The sequence below is a fragment of the Trachurus japonicus genome, chromosome 21, assembly GCF_045865225.1.
Source record: "Trachurus japonicus isolate A0001 chromosome 21, Traja_1.0".
NCBI lineage: Eukaryota > Metazoa > Chordata > Actinopteri > Carangiformes > Carangidae > Trachurus > Trachurus japonicus.
The window spans coordinates 11247336-11263930 of NC_140927.1; the positions used below are offsets into that span (position 1 = coordinate 11247336).

At 41.4% G+C, this 16595-nt stretch overlaps 1 protein-coding gene across 4 annotated transcripts in view; it reads left to right on the forward strand.

Annotated features, from left to right (window-relative positions):
* LOC146964796 (neuropilin-2-like) overlaps nucleotides 1-16595 on the forward strand; it is an 89041-nt gene that overhangs the window by 52921 nt on the left and 19525 nt on the right. For all 4 annotated transcript variants that reach the window (XM_085765785.1, XM_085765787.1, XM_085765786.1 and 1 more), the window contains exons 11-13: nucleotides 1146-1290; nucleotides 11880-11954; nucleotides 12840-13004. In XM_085765785.1, coding sequence (XP_085621911.1) covers nucleotides 1146-1290; nucleotides 11880-11954; nucleotides 12840-13004 — 385 coding nt within the window. The remainder of the gene's footprint in view (nucleotides 1-1145; nucleotides 1291-11879; nucleotides 11955-12839; nucleotides 13005-16595) is intronic.

Below are 16595 nucleotides of genomic sequence, written 5' to 3' on the forward strand. Positions count from 1 at the left end.
GCGTCTGTCTCTTTCTCTTCTTGGCCTCGTCATTTTCAGCAAAAAAAAAAAAGCCATTTTATTACAGCCTCAGCTCTGATAATAATTCAATTTAATCACCTCACTCCTCATTTTCAGCGCCTCTGTCTTTGCTTCTCTCCTCTATAGTCCTCTGTAGTCTCCCTCTCTGCTTCCTTCTGTCTCTCTATCCGCTCATTCACTCATCCTCTATTTGTCTCTCATGGGTGTTAATTAAAAATGTCTTTCCTGCATCACCACCCAACACTGCTGGCAATCTAACGCACTGTGAGACAGGGCACTTTAAACTGTGTTCTCTTTTCTGAGAATCAGTCTTAAAACCCTTTAATAGTACTACTGAGTGCCTGGCTTTTCTCCTGATGCTAAAACCCTGTTCTCTCTCATCTGTCTGTCTTTTTAAATGAGCATCCTGGGAAATTTATCATAAGTTTTTAAAATTCCAAGAATGGTGAAGGCAGAAGATACAATTCAATTAATGAAACCAATATTACAATTTTCACAGCCCATATAATTTTTTTTCCCGAAAGCATAAGTGTAGTCAAGACAGTTTTCTGCTTGTAATAAATCTTTATGCTGGAGGCTGCTGCAAGCTGCCTCAAAAAATTACATGAAAATCAAAGGAAACACACCCTCTGTTGTTATTTTTATGGCACGTCATACTGTGCTGGGAAACAATGCTGATTAGGAGTGTTATATGACTCCGGAAAGACAAGCTTACCATTTTCCTGTTGTTTTACAATGAGATTTAAATGGTGGAGCAATGAAATGACAGCATTTGATTGCCTCTGCTGTTTACATGTTTCTACATTGCCTCTGAAAGCTTCAATCCCCTGTGCATCAGTATTAGTACACACATTCTGTCATTTGACATAAGTCAAAGCTTGTCACTGAGGGTTTTGTAGCCCCAAACAGCTGTCGCCCATCGTGGCCAGCAACAGAAACTTGCCATTTGATAGATTTTCCTATTGAGCGCATGAGCTGAACTATGGAATGTTTAAATTGGCAGGGAAACATCCTTTGGACCAGAGATTGTTGTGAAATGAAAAGAGGAACGCACCCTCTACTGTAATAGCCCCCTAAACACTAATGACATCATGATCAAGGTGCCTTTACTCCCCCCCTCTTAGATTTTCGAAGGAAACAGTCACTACGATACTCCAGAGGTGCGGAGGTTTGATGAGATTGTGGCGCAGTACATCCGAGTTTTCCCAGAGAGGTGGTCGCCCGCTGGGATTGGTATGAGAATGGAGGTTCTAGGCTGTGACCTGCCTGGTAAGAACACACTCAGTAACACAATTGTACACACGCTTCTGAGAAGAAATATGCACATGCAACACAGAAATAAACATGCATACAGATTAACTCACAAGCCTTATGTGTGCTTGTGCACAAAATGTTTATAACACAGACACCGACTCATTCAGTGTTAATGTCCTCCTACAACACACAGTGTGAGTACAAGTAAGACAAATTATCCACAAACTGTGATCAAGAGCAATCTTCTCCAAATCACATATTGTATCATTATAATTGCTGTGATACTGCTGCATATATGTGTATAACATGATCCATAAATATAGTTACTTACAAACATTACAGGCTTAAATGTGCTCTTTAAATCACACAGTAATGTGTTCGTCAAGCATAATGAGTGTAAAAAGCATGTGTGTTTGCGTGCGTGTGTCCATGTATGTATTTTAATCTGCCATTGTTTAAAGCTTTGTCTGTCTGCCTCAGTACTTAGAGAGTCTACAGTATATAATATACGGTATATACAGTATGCACTATATACATACTGTATACCCATGTGCATAGTGGGTGCAGTGGTGGGTGACGTTAATCATCTTGCTCTATAGGAGATTTTGCAACATGTCTGGGCCGGGATTAACATGTCTAGGTCATGGTATTTTTACTAATAGTGGTCAGCTGTGTAGATGCCCCGTATTGTGTTCACAACCTATTATGTTAATAACATGTCGCTAGTGTGTTAAAGATTATGTGCAGTGCATGGCCTGCTTTACTTTAAATACATGATCTATTCTGTAAAAGATGGGGAAAAAAACAGCTTCCCTTTCAACTGCTGCATTTGATATATTTTCCACCCAAGACTGGTAAAAACAGTTATTTATAAAGAGTTACCAGGGCAATTCATGCAAAGTATTGTGGCTGGATTGAGTTGTGTAAGTACCATTTAGCACAATATGTCATGGCGTGTACACTTAGTTAAGCAATTTTTTCTCAGCAGCACAGTACCTTTTATAAAATAACATGCTGTAGTCCAAAGGTCTACTGCATATTCATTACTGAACCCTAGCAATGATAATGTCAGTTCACCAGCAAATACATTGTGGACAATAGACACCGTGTCACTTTCCTCTCCTCTACTCTCCTCTCAGATCTTACAGCTTTAGGCAGGTGGTGACATGTTACAGGTGAAGACAGGAATAGGAAAGGACATGTACCTTTTCCCAGTTGACATGAAGTGGGCTGTTGGCTGCAACTGATGACCTGCCACTAGAATCCTGTCTTTGCAAGTGTGTGTTAGGGAGGAGAGAGAGACAGAGGGCCCAAAGGGAAGGATACATCCTAGATGTGTCATGACTAGCCAGGAGACCGTGATGATGGGAGGAGAAGCGTCCTCTACTTCCAACATACGTTTTAACTGGTTACCATGGATACATTTGACATTAAATTTAGGAATAATACAGATTTACAGTTTTGCTCTCTTGCTTTTATTATAATGGATCTAACAATTTATTACAATACATCCAACAAAAAGGTACAGCAATCAGTGTAGAACTTTAACTACTAGTGATTTTTTTCCCCATTTCTTCAGTGGCACCTCTTATCCATTGAAGATTTATGGCTTACATGATTAAAAAAGAGAACAGAATCGCTGCAGTCTATGCAATTACAGCCCATTTACTCCTATCCACATATATTTTATAGTTTCTTTTTTTTTTTTTTTTTACACTTCGTGGTTTCAAACTTAGCCGTAATTTAAGGACTTCCAGTTAACGACATCTTTAATGAGAGGACATGAAAGGTGGAATGATTAGAGGATTTTTCCTCTCGAAAACTTCTTTTTCTAAATTGTGGCTTTCAGGTGACTGGGAAAATGTAGAATCTAAAAAATCAGTGCAATGATGTGAACCCCTCCGGCACAATAAAGTAAGAGTGAAACATTGACCGTGCCTGTTGTAAACCAAGAATGGCAAAAAAATGAATTTCTTCTAATGGAGATAGATGTTTCATAATATGTGCAATCATACTGTTTGTAACCTATGTGATTGCAATGGCAGTTTTTATTTTTTCTGTCCAAACACATTGCTTGTTATTGCACCTAATAACATCATGCACACCCTATCTACAGCCATCATCTCCATGATCGCAGTACGGATCAACCTCTTGGCTACTGGAGTTGCTTTGATTGCCTGCTCGTCTGGCTGTCTGTGTCTGTGCGCCAGATGTTTGCCCTCTGGATGTAATCCGTGCAATAGACATGATAACAGTTCATTCCCACTTCGCATGATCGCTACAGCAACCGCTGCTACTCCTAAATACCTAACACCACACACAAATATAATTCTACATCTTGGTGGCTTAGAGCAAGGTGATTTAGTTAGATTTCTGTTTTTTAATTGTCTCCACACGAGGTGACGAGGAAGCTAACGCTGAAAAACATCCTCAAGAGTTATGCAGCAGGCGCCATCAGTGAAAAAAGCAAAGAACATCTCACCAAAGACAAAACAAAATACACTTTGTTTCCTCCTCATGCTTGTGTGGTCGGTGTTTGTGTGTTGCAAGCGTTGAAGTTGTAAGGGGAGATAAAATATTTAACAAAGTGCATCAGCCTCAGTCCAGTGAATACAGCTGTTTACACACAAAATCACACACTGACATGTAACTCCAGTAGACCTCTCCCGTGCGTTCAGACACACTCAGACGGACAGGTAGAAAAGTACAAGGCTATACAAGAAGAAGCTTTAAGGTTTCTTCCTCTATCTAATAGTTTCCCTTCTTTTAAACAGGTGGCATTAAAAACAGTTCAAGCCCTGATTTTATTTTTCACCACCTGTATCTCTTATAAAATCTGAACTATGGGAGTTCCCTTTATTCCCAGCGCCTCGGCGTAGGCCTATACAGTGGAGCAGCAGCCCCGCCTTGTCTCAGCTCTGCTCAGGAACCAAGGGAGCGAATTGATGAACTGATGAATAAATAAGAGGAGACATCAGCAGTGTGAGGCAATCACATGTTCACTGACACACTCACAGGCATATACACACACTGTAGCCGGTCTGCAGTGGATGCAGCAGTCAGAGTGGCCTTTCTATTATTCAGTGGTTGGTTTCAGACCTCTGTTCTTTCTTCTCATTCTTTTATATGGACCCTGGAAAGAGCCTGTGACTATTTGTATAATATTTAAATAATATAGAAACACGCTTATAATGAGCTTTTTACCTCCGGGCAGCTTTTGACATAAATAACAAACCTGGACCATTTAATGTAAAATAGTTACATAAATATTTAGTTTTCAACGATAATAAGTCAAGCATGCTTGTCTAACAGTGTTACAGTATTTACTGTATGTCTTAAGTTGCTTCACACTAACATTTGTTATTCAAAAATAGAAACAAAGACATAATAATGTGATGTCAGTCAGCAACCTCAAATTCTCCAAACATTGGCTTTGACAAACTCATGCAGACTTTGCTTTTCCATTACTGGCTCTGTATTGTTTTCATACTTTACAATGAAGCACACTGACCTGGCCTCGGGGCTGCAAAACAATTTCCTCACATGGGAGAGACAATCTCAGCACCCAGTTACAATGAAGAAATCTGAAATTACGGATCCAGGGTTCTTAGAGGGCCACACAATAATGTAGTTTAGCATCTCATTACTGTGCCAAACCCGCGGTACGAAAACAGAAACAAAAGCCAGAATATTATTGCAGGACTCATTCTAATCATTCACGCTAGCTATGGAGGCAACATGTAATTTAGGTCTTGTAACCTATTGGATGTGAACAGAGAGCTGCCAAGCTGCCAGATTTGTTCATGTTTTAAATGACTGAGCTATCAGAACATCTGCTATGCTCTCATCTCTTTCACTCCACACCTAGTTGTTGGCAGGCAGGCAGGAAGGCACATATGCACACACACACACACACACACACACACACACACATACACACACCACCTGTTTGGCACAGCGACAAGGGTTTGTTATTAGTTTTGTAAATACACGCTTAGTTTCTCATCTCCATTGAAAACTATGGTGGGTGGGGTACTTGAGGAGCACAGAGACACTGAGAGAGAGAGGATAGACAGATAAAGAGGAGAGAGAGAAAGCAGCTTTGTGTCTGGAGTCTTTTTTATTCATCTGCTGCTGCTCTTTAAATCACAAACCTTCACTTGTCATGAAATCTCACTGCAAACCTGATTCTGACAGAAATAATATACTTCTTACTGCCGTGCTCCGACACAACCACAATGATTAACCCAGTGCGGGCTCTGCAGCAGGTAGCCTGTCGGTCATGGCCGACAGCTTGTCTCTGCGCCGCCTGAAGCTGGACCAGTTGTGACAAACGGGTCGGCATCGTGGCTGGCTGTGTGTGAGAGTGTGGATCTCTAAAATCCCACAACAGCTCTCTACTCCCAAAGCTCCCAAATGAACAATGGCTAGTCCAAAGAAAGACATGCTTGTATGTGACAAATCCCTAGATTTCTATAAATGTGAGGAAGTATGTTGTGAGAAAAGCATATTGGGTCATATAAAGATTTAAAATAACACTAACTTTATGGTTTACATTGTAATATGCAGAAGAGAATGGATTCCCTGCGTCTGACGTTCACACGTTGATGATGTTGGACACACAAACACGCTCAAATACAACCATAGTTACAGCAGAACCCTGGAGGGAGCTTTGTTTAGAGTTCTAGAACATTCTAGAGGTGTTCTGCTGTTCCAGGTTTCCAGCCAGTCATTCAGGTTTAGCCAAGTGTGTGTGTGTGTGTGTGTGTGTGTGTGTGTGTGTGTGTGTGTGTGTGTGTGTGTGTGTCCAACATTGCTGATTGCTTTCACATGTGAGCTGTGGCTCCAGTCCAGACCCTTTCATGTGATCGGTGGGATGTGTCTTTAGTTACACCCACTCATATCTCTCCTCTGCCCCTCCTCCTCCTACCTTTTCTCCCCCCTCCCCTAGAGATCACAATGATTACATAAACATATTTACCAACAATGACAACAACCAGATACTAATAAATACACTCATTAGATTCACAGAAGTATGGTGTAGATATATATTTGACTGTTAGAAATTCTACATCCAGTTTTATCATGGTATTATAATGTTATTCAAACAGCAGGCAGTGGGAAGACACACAGTACCATCAAGCCATTATCAATACTTATTGTTTAACTTCTCTTTGATTATTCGTTCATCCAAAGTAATTTAAAACTTAGTGAAAAAAAACACAACAATGAGCTGGGTTGAAACACAGCAGCTTGTTTTAATAAAAAAGTAAGAATCCAGCTTAGAGAAGCTGCCTGCAGCTGATTCCTTCATCTCGTTTCATAAAGGCACAGAGCTGACCCCGCTGCTGCCGACAGTGTGCAGATGTTTGTGGCTTTGGCAGAACCTTTACCCCATCTCCACCCTGTCTTTGTAATCACTCCTGTGTCCTGCCGCTGCTACTGTAACAACCCCCCTGACCCCCGCCCACAACCCCACTCTAAACCGCACAACTGCTTTGAGAAACTTGCTTCCCAAACTGCTCAAGAGTTTTTACAGGACAGCAGCAGTATATACACTCCAGCATGGCTGATGAGCGCAGGGTGCCCGGGTGACAAAATAAATCACTCTCTCGCCGCTGCTGCGGAGGGGTTCAGTCCTCGGTTGCACCGCTCCTGGCTCTGCCCGTGTACGCTTCAACAAACACAGCAGGGCCCGCAAAATCAAGCACACGCCCATAGAAGTTCATCAGTTAATCTAAACCATATAATCGTGTTTGTTTCACTACAGGAGGACAATCAAGTTCATCTTTTCACTCTCGTACTCCTCCTCCTTGATATCGCACATTGAAGCACTTAGCAATGGGCACAGGTTCATTGTGGGCGCCTGTGTGTTTAAATGTGTCTGTCTGGGAAAAAAAAGCTTGTGTTCTTCCAATATAAATATTTAGGTTTGGCTCACCATGTTTTTGCAGTGTTTTCCAGTATGCCTGCTGCTGTTTTTTCTCTCTCTCTCTACCCTCATCCATCCATCCTCTTATCGCAGACCTTCATGTGTTAAAAAAGGTTGAGTAGAAAAGCAGAGTCTTTTGCACAACTAGTATGTTATATTTCTCAATAATATTCCTCTCTGTGTTGTTTAAAACCACAGGGATAACATGGACCGGTATTTTTTCAGCGACAGAAAAACACAAAATATTATTTTTAACTCATGCACAGTCTGTCAAAGTACCTGCAATTTAGTATCGCCAAAAAAAAAGAAGCACTGATTGGACATTGGAAGATGCTGAAGCCATATCCTTGTTAACAGATTACTGCTTGGTGATCTAAGAAGCTGAGTCTCTTCAACAGAGAATTTAATGGCACGCTTTCTTAATGTTTTTTTTTGCCACGCTTAAACTCATTTCCTTTGTAGCTGACTATGGTTCACTGATGTAGTTAGCCATTCATTGCCAGCAGCTTCTTTTTATCATCTCAGTTGTTGTTGCACTTAGCTTGACACTTAAGGCTATAATTACAATCACATACCTTGTGGTGCTTTGTTGCACAATGGGCTAATGAGCAATTCACTGTCAGTACTTTTCCTGACATAAAGAGCATCTTGGCTTATCGTGTTTCAGCTGTTTAGCTCATGGCTCTGCCTTTTAGCCATGCTCTATTATGGGTGGCTTTTTAACCACCGCCATGTGCTAAGTCTTCTACCACCAATATGTTTCACTGGGTTACAGAAACTCTTCTTTCCCGTCTACTAGACATTAAAACTTGTGGTCCAGTGCAGCACTTACCATAAAAACCAGCTATTATTGGTAGCTCGCTGTACAATGGGCTAATTAGGCATGTAGTCTGGAAAGAGTTTCCCGCTGCAAAGAACTCATTTTCCCACCCACTCATCTTCAGAAGAGAGAGTCATAATTAGTGTAGCATTTTAAGCCAGATACAAATCAAACCTGCACTTCTGGTTTTTTAAAGTGTGGTTGTCTGATTTGCCTTTCAGATCACTGGCATGATTTTTATCCAAAAACACTTATGTTTTCCACCATTACGTCGCATTTGATGTCATACTTTCACATTTAACTGCCCCATTCTTGGTAGTTGAATTGAAATCAGGTTTGCTCACTAGCTTCCAAGTTTCTTTTCACCAAAATCTCAACTAGCCTTTTGCTGCATAGCATACTGTTTTATGTACAAACATGTACTATTTGTTGTTTTCAGTATCTTTGTGCAACTGTATGGAGCAAGTAAGTCAGCAATAAGCTTTTCAATTGATAAAATATGATGAAAAATGTCTGTTTAAGAGGGAATTGTACAGTGAAGCTCATACCTACAGCAGATTAGTTAGCCTGTGTCAATAGATATCAGTGGAGGTCCCTGTTACAGTAAAGAGAACATTTATCCAGCTGCCATTTAGTCAGCCAGTCAATCACATAGTCATTAAGCTAAAGTCATACACACACACACATTCACCGTGTCACCAATAATTTGAGTAGTGGCCACATTCCCACTCTGCCTCAGACACACACATGCACACAAACTCACATACTGTGTCAGTAGTCATTATTTAGGATGACAGAGTTAGATTTATACCCAGAGCTCTTTCCATAATTGAACAGTTTTCGTCTCTCTGTTTCCGCTTCGCCCTGCCCAGTCAGCAGGTTTACACCGAGCACTTGGGCCACCTTCTGTTTGTCAGTTTGAGGTGTGTGTGTGTGTGTGTGTGTGTGTGTGTGTGTGTGTGTGTGTGTGTGTGTGTGTGTGTGCATGCCTGCATAAGTGTGTGTAAGGAAGAGAAAGACAGAGTCATGGCAAGTTGCTGTAACTCAGTGGTGTCCAGGATGTTACATTTGCAGTACAGATGTTAAGACTGTTACAATTTTTATGCTCCTGTTTGAATCCCTACTTTTTAAAATATTACCGTATTGCTGTCTTCAGTCTTTCCACATAAGTAACTAAACACACTGCTGTCTTGAACTTGTCTGTCTTGTTAGTCTATTGCAATTAAGTAAGTAAAAGAAACATCCCCAGCAAAAGCATATTGAAATTACTTGAGCGTTATATAACAGCTACAATAAAATAAAATAAACAATTATAATGAAGTTATTTATGTAAATTGTTTAACTGACCTTTACAGTTGAAACAGAGAGGACACTCAAGAATGGAAAGAGGAGGATAAGTAAGTGAGAAAGGAAAGGAGAGGGAGGACAGACAGAGAGCAAAGTTGAATTAGACACGAGGAGATGGAGATGGGGATGGACATAGGAGGCCGGCAGGAGCTGTGTGTGGTCATGAATTAGGAAAATAGTGGTGAAAGGTGGAAGGGTTATGCTCCCTGCTTCATCTCTCACTCCCTCTCTCTCTCATCTCCATTCCTCCCTCTCTCCTTTCCATATGGGGGGCTAATTACAGTGGTAAAGGGCACCAAATTAAAACAGCTTAATGTCAGCAGCTGGGAACTACTTATCCAATGTTAATATCTAATTTGGTGTGCGTGAGTGTGCATGTGTGTGTGTGTGTGTGTGTGTGTGTGTGTGTGTGTGTGTGTGTGTGTGTGTGTGTGTGTGTGTGTGTGTGTGTGTGTGTGTGTGTGTGTGTGTGTGTGTGTGCGTTAGTACAGCAATGCTCTCTCTCTCTCTGTTTGGGCTTACATAATAATCCTGCATACTTTTACTGTGAGCAGACTGTGTAAACAACTCAATAAAGTTATGCACATACACAATACACACTTGAGGAATAGATGGGCCCAGACACCGACATGAACTCAAAGCTAGTAGTAAAGGCTACCAAAGGTTAAGAGTTCACAACTAAATACGACACACACATACAGAGAGAGATAGAGAGACCACCAAGCGAGTTATGGAAACATCTAGAACAACCAAACAAGCAGTAAATCAATGGTGGTCTCAGATTTACTGGGCTGGTGGTGGTTAGAACGGACATAAAATAACACCAGACAGAGTAACGGCACGGAGAGAAGCCCGCGAGGTTGAGAGGGGAGAGAGCAAAGGATTGTAGGAAAAGAGCACAAGAAAGCGACGCGGTCTTAACAAAGGGAGAGAAAGAGCTGCGGGCAAACAAGAGCAAAGCGCGAGTGGAAATCTAAATATGCCTGAGGGAGAGATGACAGAAAGAGAAGGAGAGAAAGAGTTATGGAGAAGAAAATTGCGGTTGTGGTAAAACAGAAACAACACTAGATAGGGTTTCACTTCTATGACGGAGAGGCAGAGAAAAGAAGAGCTTTACTCTGTGTGTGTGAGTGAGAGAGAGAGAGAGAGAGAGAGAGAGAGAGAGCTTCTTGTGGTGTTGATTGTGGTTTTGCAAAGCAGAACTGAAACCGGTCAGATTTATTGTGACAAATGCAGGGAGAAGATAGAAAGATGGGGGGGATTTGTAGAGCAGACGTAGGGATGAAGGAGAGAGAGGAAAAAAAGAGATGGACCATAAAATGAGAGAGAGAGAGAAGTAGAGCTTCTGAGAATAATTTGGTGAGAGGTTTGTGGTGTTCGCCTTGTGCCATGCAAACCAATCTTCTGTTCCCTTACGTCAATAAATAGACACACGCTTGCACCAAGTACCACTTACGCACACCAGTGTGTGTGTGTGTGTGTGTGTGTGTGTGTGTGTGTGTGTGTGTGTGTGAGAGAGAGAGAGAGAGAGAGAGAGAGCGAGAGAGAGAGTAAAAGTAAGAAAGAGAGAGAGAAAGCTGCTAAAACATTCAGTGACGTTTAAGGAATCTTAACCAACAGTAGAAAACTGCTTATTAAGACCAGAAGGTCTTAGGGTTATACTGACATACCCCACTGCTGACGTGTCTGTGTGTCTGTGTGTGTGTGTCGGTGTGTGTGTGTACATCTGTTTGATCTATCATACACTGGTTGCATGCTGCTGTGCACCAAGGTCAGTTTGAGTGCAGCATCTATCATCATAGTGCACTTTTTGTGTGTGTATGTGCGTGTTTGTGCCAACCTGCAGTGGCTAGAATGAGTGGTGAGGCGCAGTCTTGAGCTGAACGCCAGCACACGACCTCGGCTCACTCTGTCACTGCCTGGATGATGACAAACTTCAGCCTTAACGCACAGTCCTGGAGAACAACAGCGAAGTGTGTACAAACATCATTAGTTAGTGGATAATGCTTTGGCCAAACGTCGCAGCTGCACTGAGAAAACACCGCTCTTTTCTCCCTGTGTGCACTGAAGCTGTTGGAGAACAAACTGTGCAAATGTAAAGAGCAGAACTCACATTTGTTCAGTGTGAGTCAACTGTTGTCTCCACTTGTTAGACACTTTGTGCTGGAAATTAAACATGATTAAATAAGATTAGCTCATGCTAATGATTGCACTAAATATAGAGTTGTTGTGACGTAATGTTCTACTGTGTTCTGCCAAGTCATCTCATTCTATTCCATTCTATTCTATTCCATTCCATTCTATTCTATTCTATTCCGTTCCATTCTATTCTATTCCATTCTGTTCTATTCTATTCTATTCTATTCTATTCCATTCCATTCCATTCCATTCCATTCCATTCCATTCTATTCTATTCTATTCTATTCTATTCTATTCTATTCCATTCCATTCTATTCTATTCCATTCTATTCTATTCTAACCCATTTTTTTCTCTCCTGTTGATAGAAACCACTACTATACCTGACACAGTGACCCCCACTGTGCCCAGAGTGGAACAGACAACTGCTGCCATGAGACCAGGTATACACACACACACACACACTCACACACTTAATTGAAGCGCTGTCACGCACACTGTCTCCACACTCTCTCATGCAGATTTTCTTGCAGGCACACATGCATTTATTTTCGTCCCGTCTCCCGTCCACCACACACTCAACCGCTCACACTCACACTCTTAAGGTCAAACTCATGATGTCATCGTGCACCACTGGGCCTCTGGGCTTTGAAGTCTGCTAGCTTCAGTGGTCCCACAGGAAGCTCTGTTTGAGTGAAAATAAGCTCTCACAGCCAGAGGATCTTGCCTCACACACACACACACACATGCACACACATATTGGGAATGTCATTTCTCAGCCATAGGTCAACAATTAGCCTCACTGGAGTTTATATAGAGAAGTGCTGTCGATTCGTGTTGTTGCTTCGTCATTGAATTCAGTGACTTCAAACAGCAGAAATTTGAGATGTGTTTAATAATATCCTGCTTTCTATTGTACATTTTATTCTTTCATTACATCCTCTTTCCTGCACTGCTTGTTTTCTTTTATCTTCTCCACTGATTCCTCTGTCTAGCCTGTTCTCTCTCCACATAATCGCTCTTTTACTCTAATATTTGTATTCAGCATGATTTATTGAGATGTCATTTTACATGAGCGCTATTGCCAAAACATCTAAACACAATGGGAATCCCTCTTAAAGCAATATCAAAATAAAGCGGAGCCAACGATTATGGCATCCAGTCTCATGAAAGGATGATAAGAGGCAGACAAAGGTTTAGATTTGACATGGTGCTAAAAGCTCTCTGAAAGCAGGTGCCTTGATTGTCTATTGTGTTTATTATAAGTGAATACACATGCACAATCAAATGTGTTCATTCACAGTCTGTCTGTCTCTCTCCATCCGCAGCCACCACTCCATCCCTGTCGGCCGTGTGCGACTTCGAGCAGAGCTTGTGCGGCTGGTCGGCTGATCCCCAGTCAGGTGTGAGCTGGTCCCTGCACACAGCCAGCAGCAGCTCCACTGGACACGGCACGCACGAGACGAGGCAGGATCTGGCTCTGGGATCAGACAGTGAGTACTGACTTGGTGGCGGTTACCTCGTATTATATGAACAAATACATCAGCGTGCAGTCACACATCATACTTCATACTGTTACTCTCTCGCTGTGAGAGGAAATATCCTATTTTGTGCGACCAGACTTTACCAACTCCCTCACTCCCATTTCATTTTTTGATGACTGACTCCAAATAATGTTTCAAGAATGACACAGGCATGTTTGTTGTTGTAGAAGCCGTCTTACCAACAAGCTTTTAACAGGACAATTTGTTCTCTTGCAGACACAGTGTACAAACCTCCCTATCCAAACTCTGTGTCTAACATACCAACCTTACCTTTGATCATTTACAACATTTCTCATCTTCACACGGCAAGAATCCATGCCGGATTCTCTGGGCAGGTCTCCTACTCTAATTAAACATTCATATTTTCCAAATTCTGCGTGCGTGCGCCCATTAGAACCAAAAAAAAATAAAAAATCTCTCGTCATTCGTAAGTTTTCTTCATTTCAAGACATTTCTCATTCTTCAAACACGGAAAAGAAAGCATCGTCATGTTGAGATTGTTTGACCTCCCTCAGCACAAAGCCTTCTCGAGCTAATTAAGAGCAAAGCAGTTGTCCTGTGGTGGAATATTACAGATCCCAGCGCTGGGAGGAACCACTGACAGCAACTATGATGCAAGGATTTCACTCTGATCTGCTAAAAGTGTGTACGAAAAATTAATTGGGGTTTTTTTTCTCCTTGTTTTTTTCAAATATGAGGTTTAAGAGTTGCACTTTCACTAACCTAGTTTATTACTTTATTGTCTCATCTCTGTTTTTTTTTCCTTTTTCCCTCTTCCTCAGCGTCTTTTTTTATCTACAACTTTTCAGTGTCTTCTTGGAGTTTCACTTCTCTGCAGTTTATTTTGTCTTCCATAATCACCATTACTTCAGCCTCCTTCTGTCTTCTTTCCCTTTATTTCATCCTTCATTTTTATTAACCTCTATCACTCACTTCTCCTTGTTGAGAGAGTGGTAAGGGTTTACCACACTTCTTATCCCTCTCTTTTTTTTTTTTTTTTTACATCTATCTCACATTACAGTATATGATTTCTCTCTTTCTATCTCCACCCTTTCCCTCCATCACTGTTTCTCTCCTCACTGACCTCTCCCCTGTTTCCTCCGGTGCCTTTTCCCCACATCTGTCCATCTTTAATAAGACGGCAGGAGGATAACCGAGACTGTTTTATCCATTACGCGCGCACACACACACACACACACACTGACTCACCTAACTCTTCACGCCCCTCTCTCTTTCATACGCACTGGCATACTTTCTGTACTGTACTTACACACCCATAAGGCAAGCGCACACACACACTCGCACACACATAGCCCAGAGCATTCAGATATGTCAGATGATGGTTTTGACAGAAGTGCTGCCTTAGCGCTCCAGCTCTCCCTGAGGCTCCACACACACACACACACACACACACACACACACACATCCTCCACATATCATTCAAGGTGGGACTGTCCGCGTATTAAACACTTGGTGTGTGGGTTTGTCTCCCACACACACACACACACTAACACACACACCTGACCTTGCCATCCACCAAGGTTTTCTCTGTATCTATTGAAGCCTTCCAGTTTATGGTTGACTGAGCAGCTCCTTCATAAACAGACAGGGCTGTGACATAAGGCAAGGCTCTACATCACACAACTGCACAAGTGTGTGATGTGTGTGTACGTGCACCTGCAAACACACCCGTGTGCTGCACGACTGTGAGTCTGCGTGTGTTTCAGTGTGTGTAATTGACTTAGCGGAGTCCCTGTCTCAGTGTTAGACAGCAACATGACATTAAGTCTTGTTTTACAGCAACATTAGTGCGGCACCCTGTCTGGAAGCTGTCTCCAAATGCAAATCAAATCCCCAGCCCTCGTTACTGAAAGGGCCCTTTTAGGGTTTTAAAAGAGAAAATCCGACCCAAACACATCTCATAAGTTATTCTTTTGATCTCAGATCGGGCAAGACTCAAATCCTTTACCCTGTGGAGGTTTTCCATCGAAGGAAACTCTTTGCACTTCTTGGCAGCCGTTCAGTTATTGATAAGGAGAAGAAGTGAGGAGGGACTGAAAGATGATAAAAAAGACACTAAAATTTGCAGCATAATATCATCTTAATAAAATCTGATGATGTCGCTTTTAGCTGTTTTCATGTAATATAAGATATAAAACAATCAGATTTCACTATGATCATGTTTAGCAACCATTTTACTGCTTTTCACACCCGAATCAAATCCAGTTTTCAATCATTTGTAGAGAAATATGACATAGAAAACTGCAAAAGTTTACATTCAATCATGTAAACTGCATTATCTCTGACAGCTGGTCGGATTGAACGCACCCTGGTACTTTTGCCTGATTGGTTTATTGTGTTTTGGCTGGTAGGAACGCTGTAATTCACCACATCGGTGCTGCTAGAGAAGATTTGTCTGAACACTTTTCAGCACCGACTTTGTGAAGTGAAACCCAAACTAGTCCATGAGAATAAGAATGGAGAGTTTGATAGCAGATATGTGACTTTAATATGATTGTGGGATCTGACATACATATCATGGTCATTTGGTAAGCAAACAACCATGCCAACATGGATAACAATATTGATTTGTAATAAACATATCTGAAAAATTGTAGTTTTCCACAACATGGCTTTACCAAAAATCATCCTCAATATCTCATAGCAACTGAAACATGACTTGTGTCTGTTTATTGTCATGTTTTGGCAACATTTGTACTTACTGTATGGTTGGTTATAATCTCTCCCTGATTTTAACTAATGTGTTTGAGTTACCTAAACAGAACCACTTACAGGACTCGGTGCAAACCCCAGTCTCTAAAGTCACAAGTCTTGTCAGGAGATAATCATTGAAGTTGCAAATATGTTTCTAAATTAAACTTATTTCCCTTGACCCTATATACAGTACACTGCTGTGTATGCTGGGTAAGTTTGAGGAATGTCAATTAGTGTGATACACATTAAAGTACTTGCCCCTTTTTGCTGTTTATTTATGTGCAACATTTACCTCAAACCTTCATTCACACACACATATAGAGAAACTGCATAAGGCACAAGGCAAGTGCAGGCACTGACTGACAGATGAACTCGTGCACACACACATTATACATAAACAAAGATTCCCACAAATGCATTACTCACGCCCATGCAAACACACACTAACACACTCAGACATACACATTTCCCTCCCTCAGAGCCAATTCTACATCCCTGCCTATCCCTCCCATGGAGAGTTGTTAATTAATTCCCTCCCTTTGTACGTTCGCCAAGATCAAACGCAGAGAGACAGAAAAACACTGCAACTTTCTCTAACTGTACTTAATGAGCAACGGTAATTTAGGTCCCCGTTTGCACTGCCTCCAAGTAAAGAAACAGAGTTACCTCAACCCAAATCCATTATTCATTAAATGGTGTGATGTGAAGGTTTTTTCCCCCTGTGTTAACTGATGGAGGGATCAGATAGATAGATAGATAGATAGATAGATAGATAGATAGATAGATAGATAGATAGATAGATAGATAGATAGATAGATAGATAGA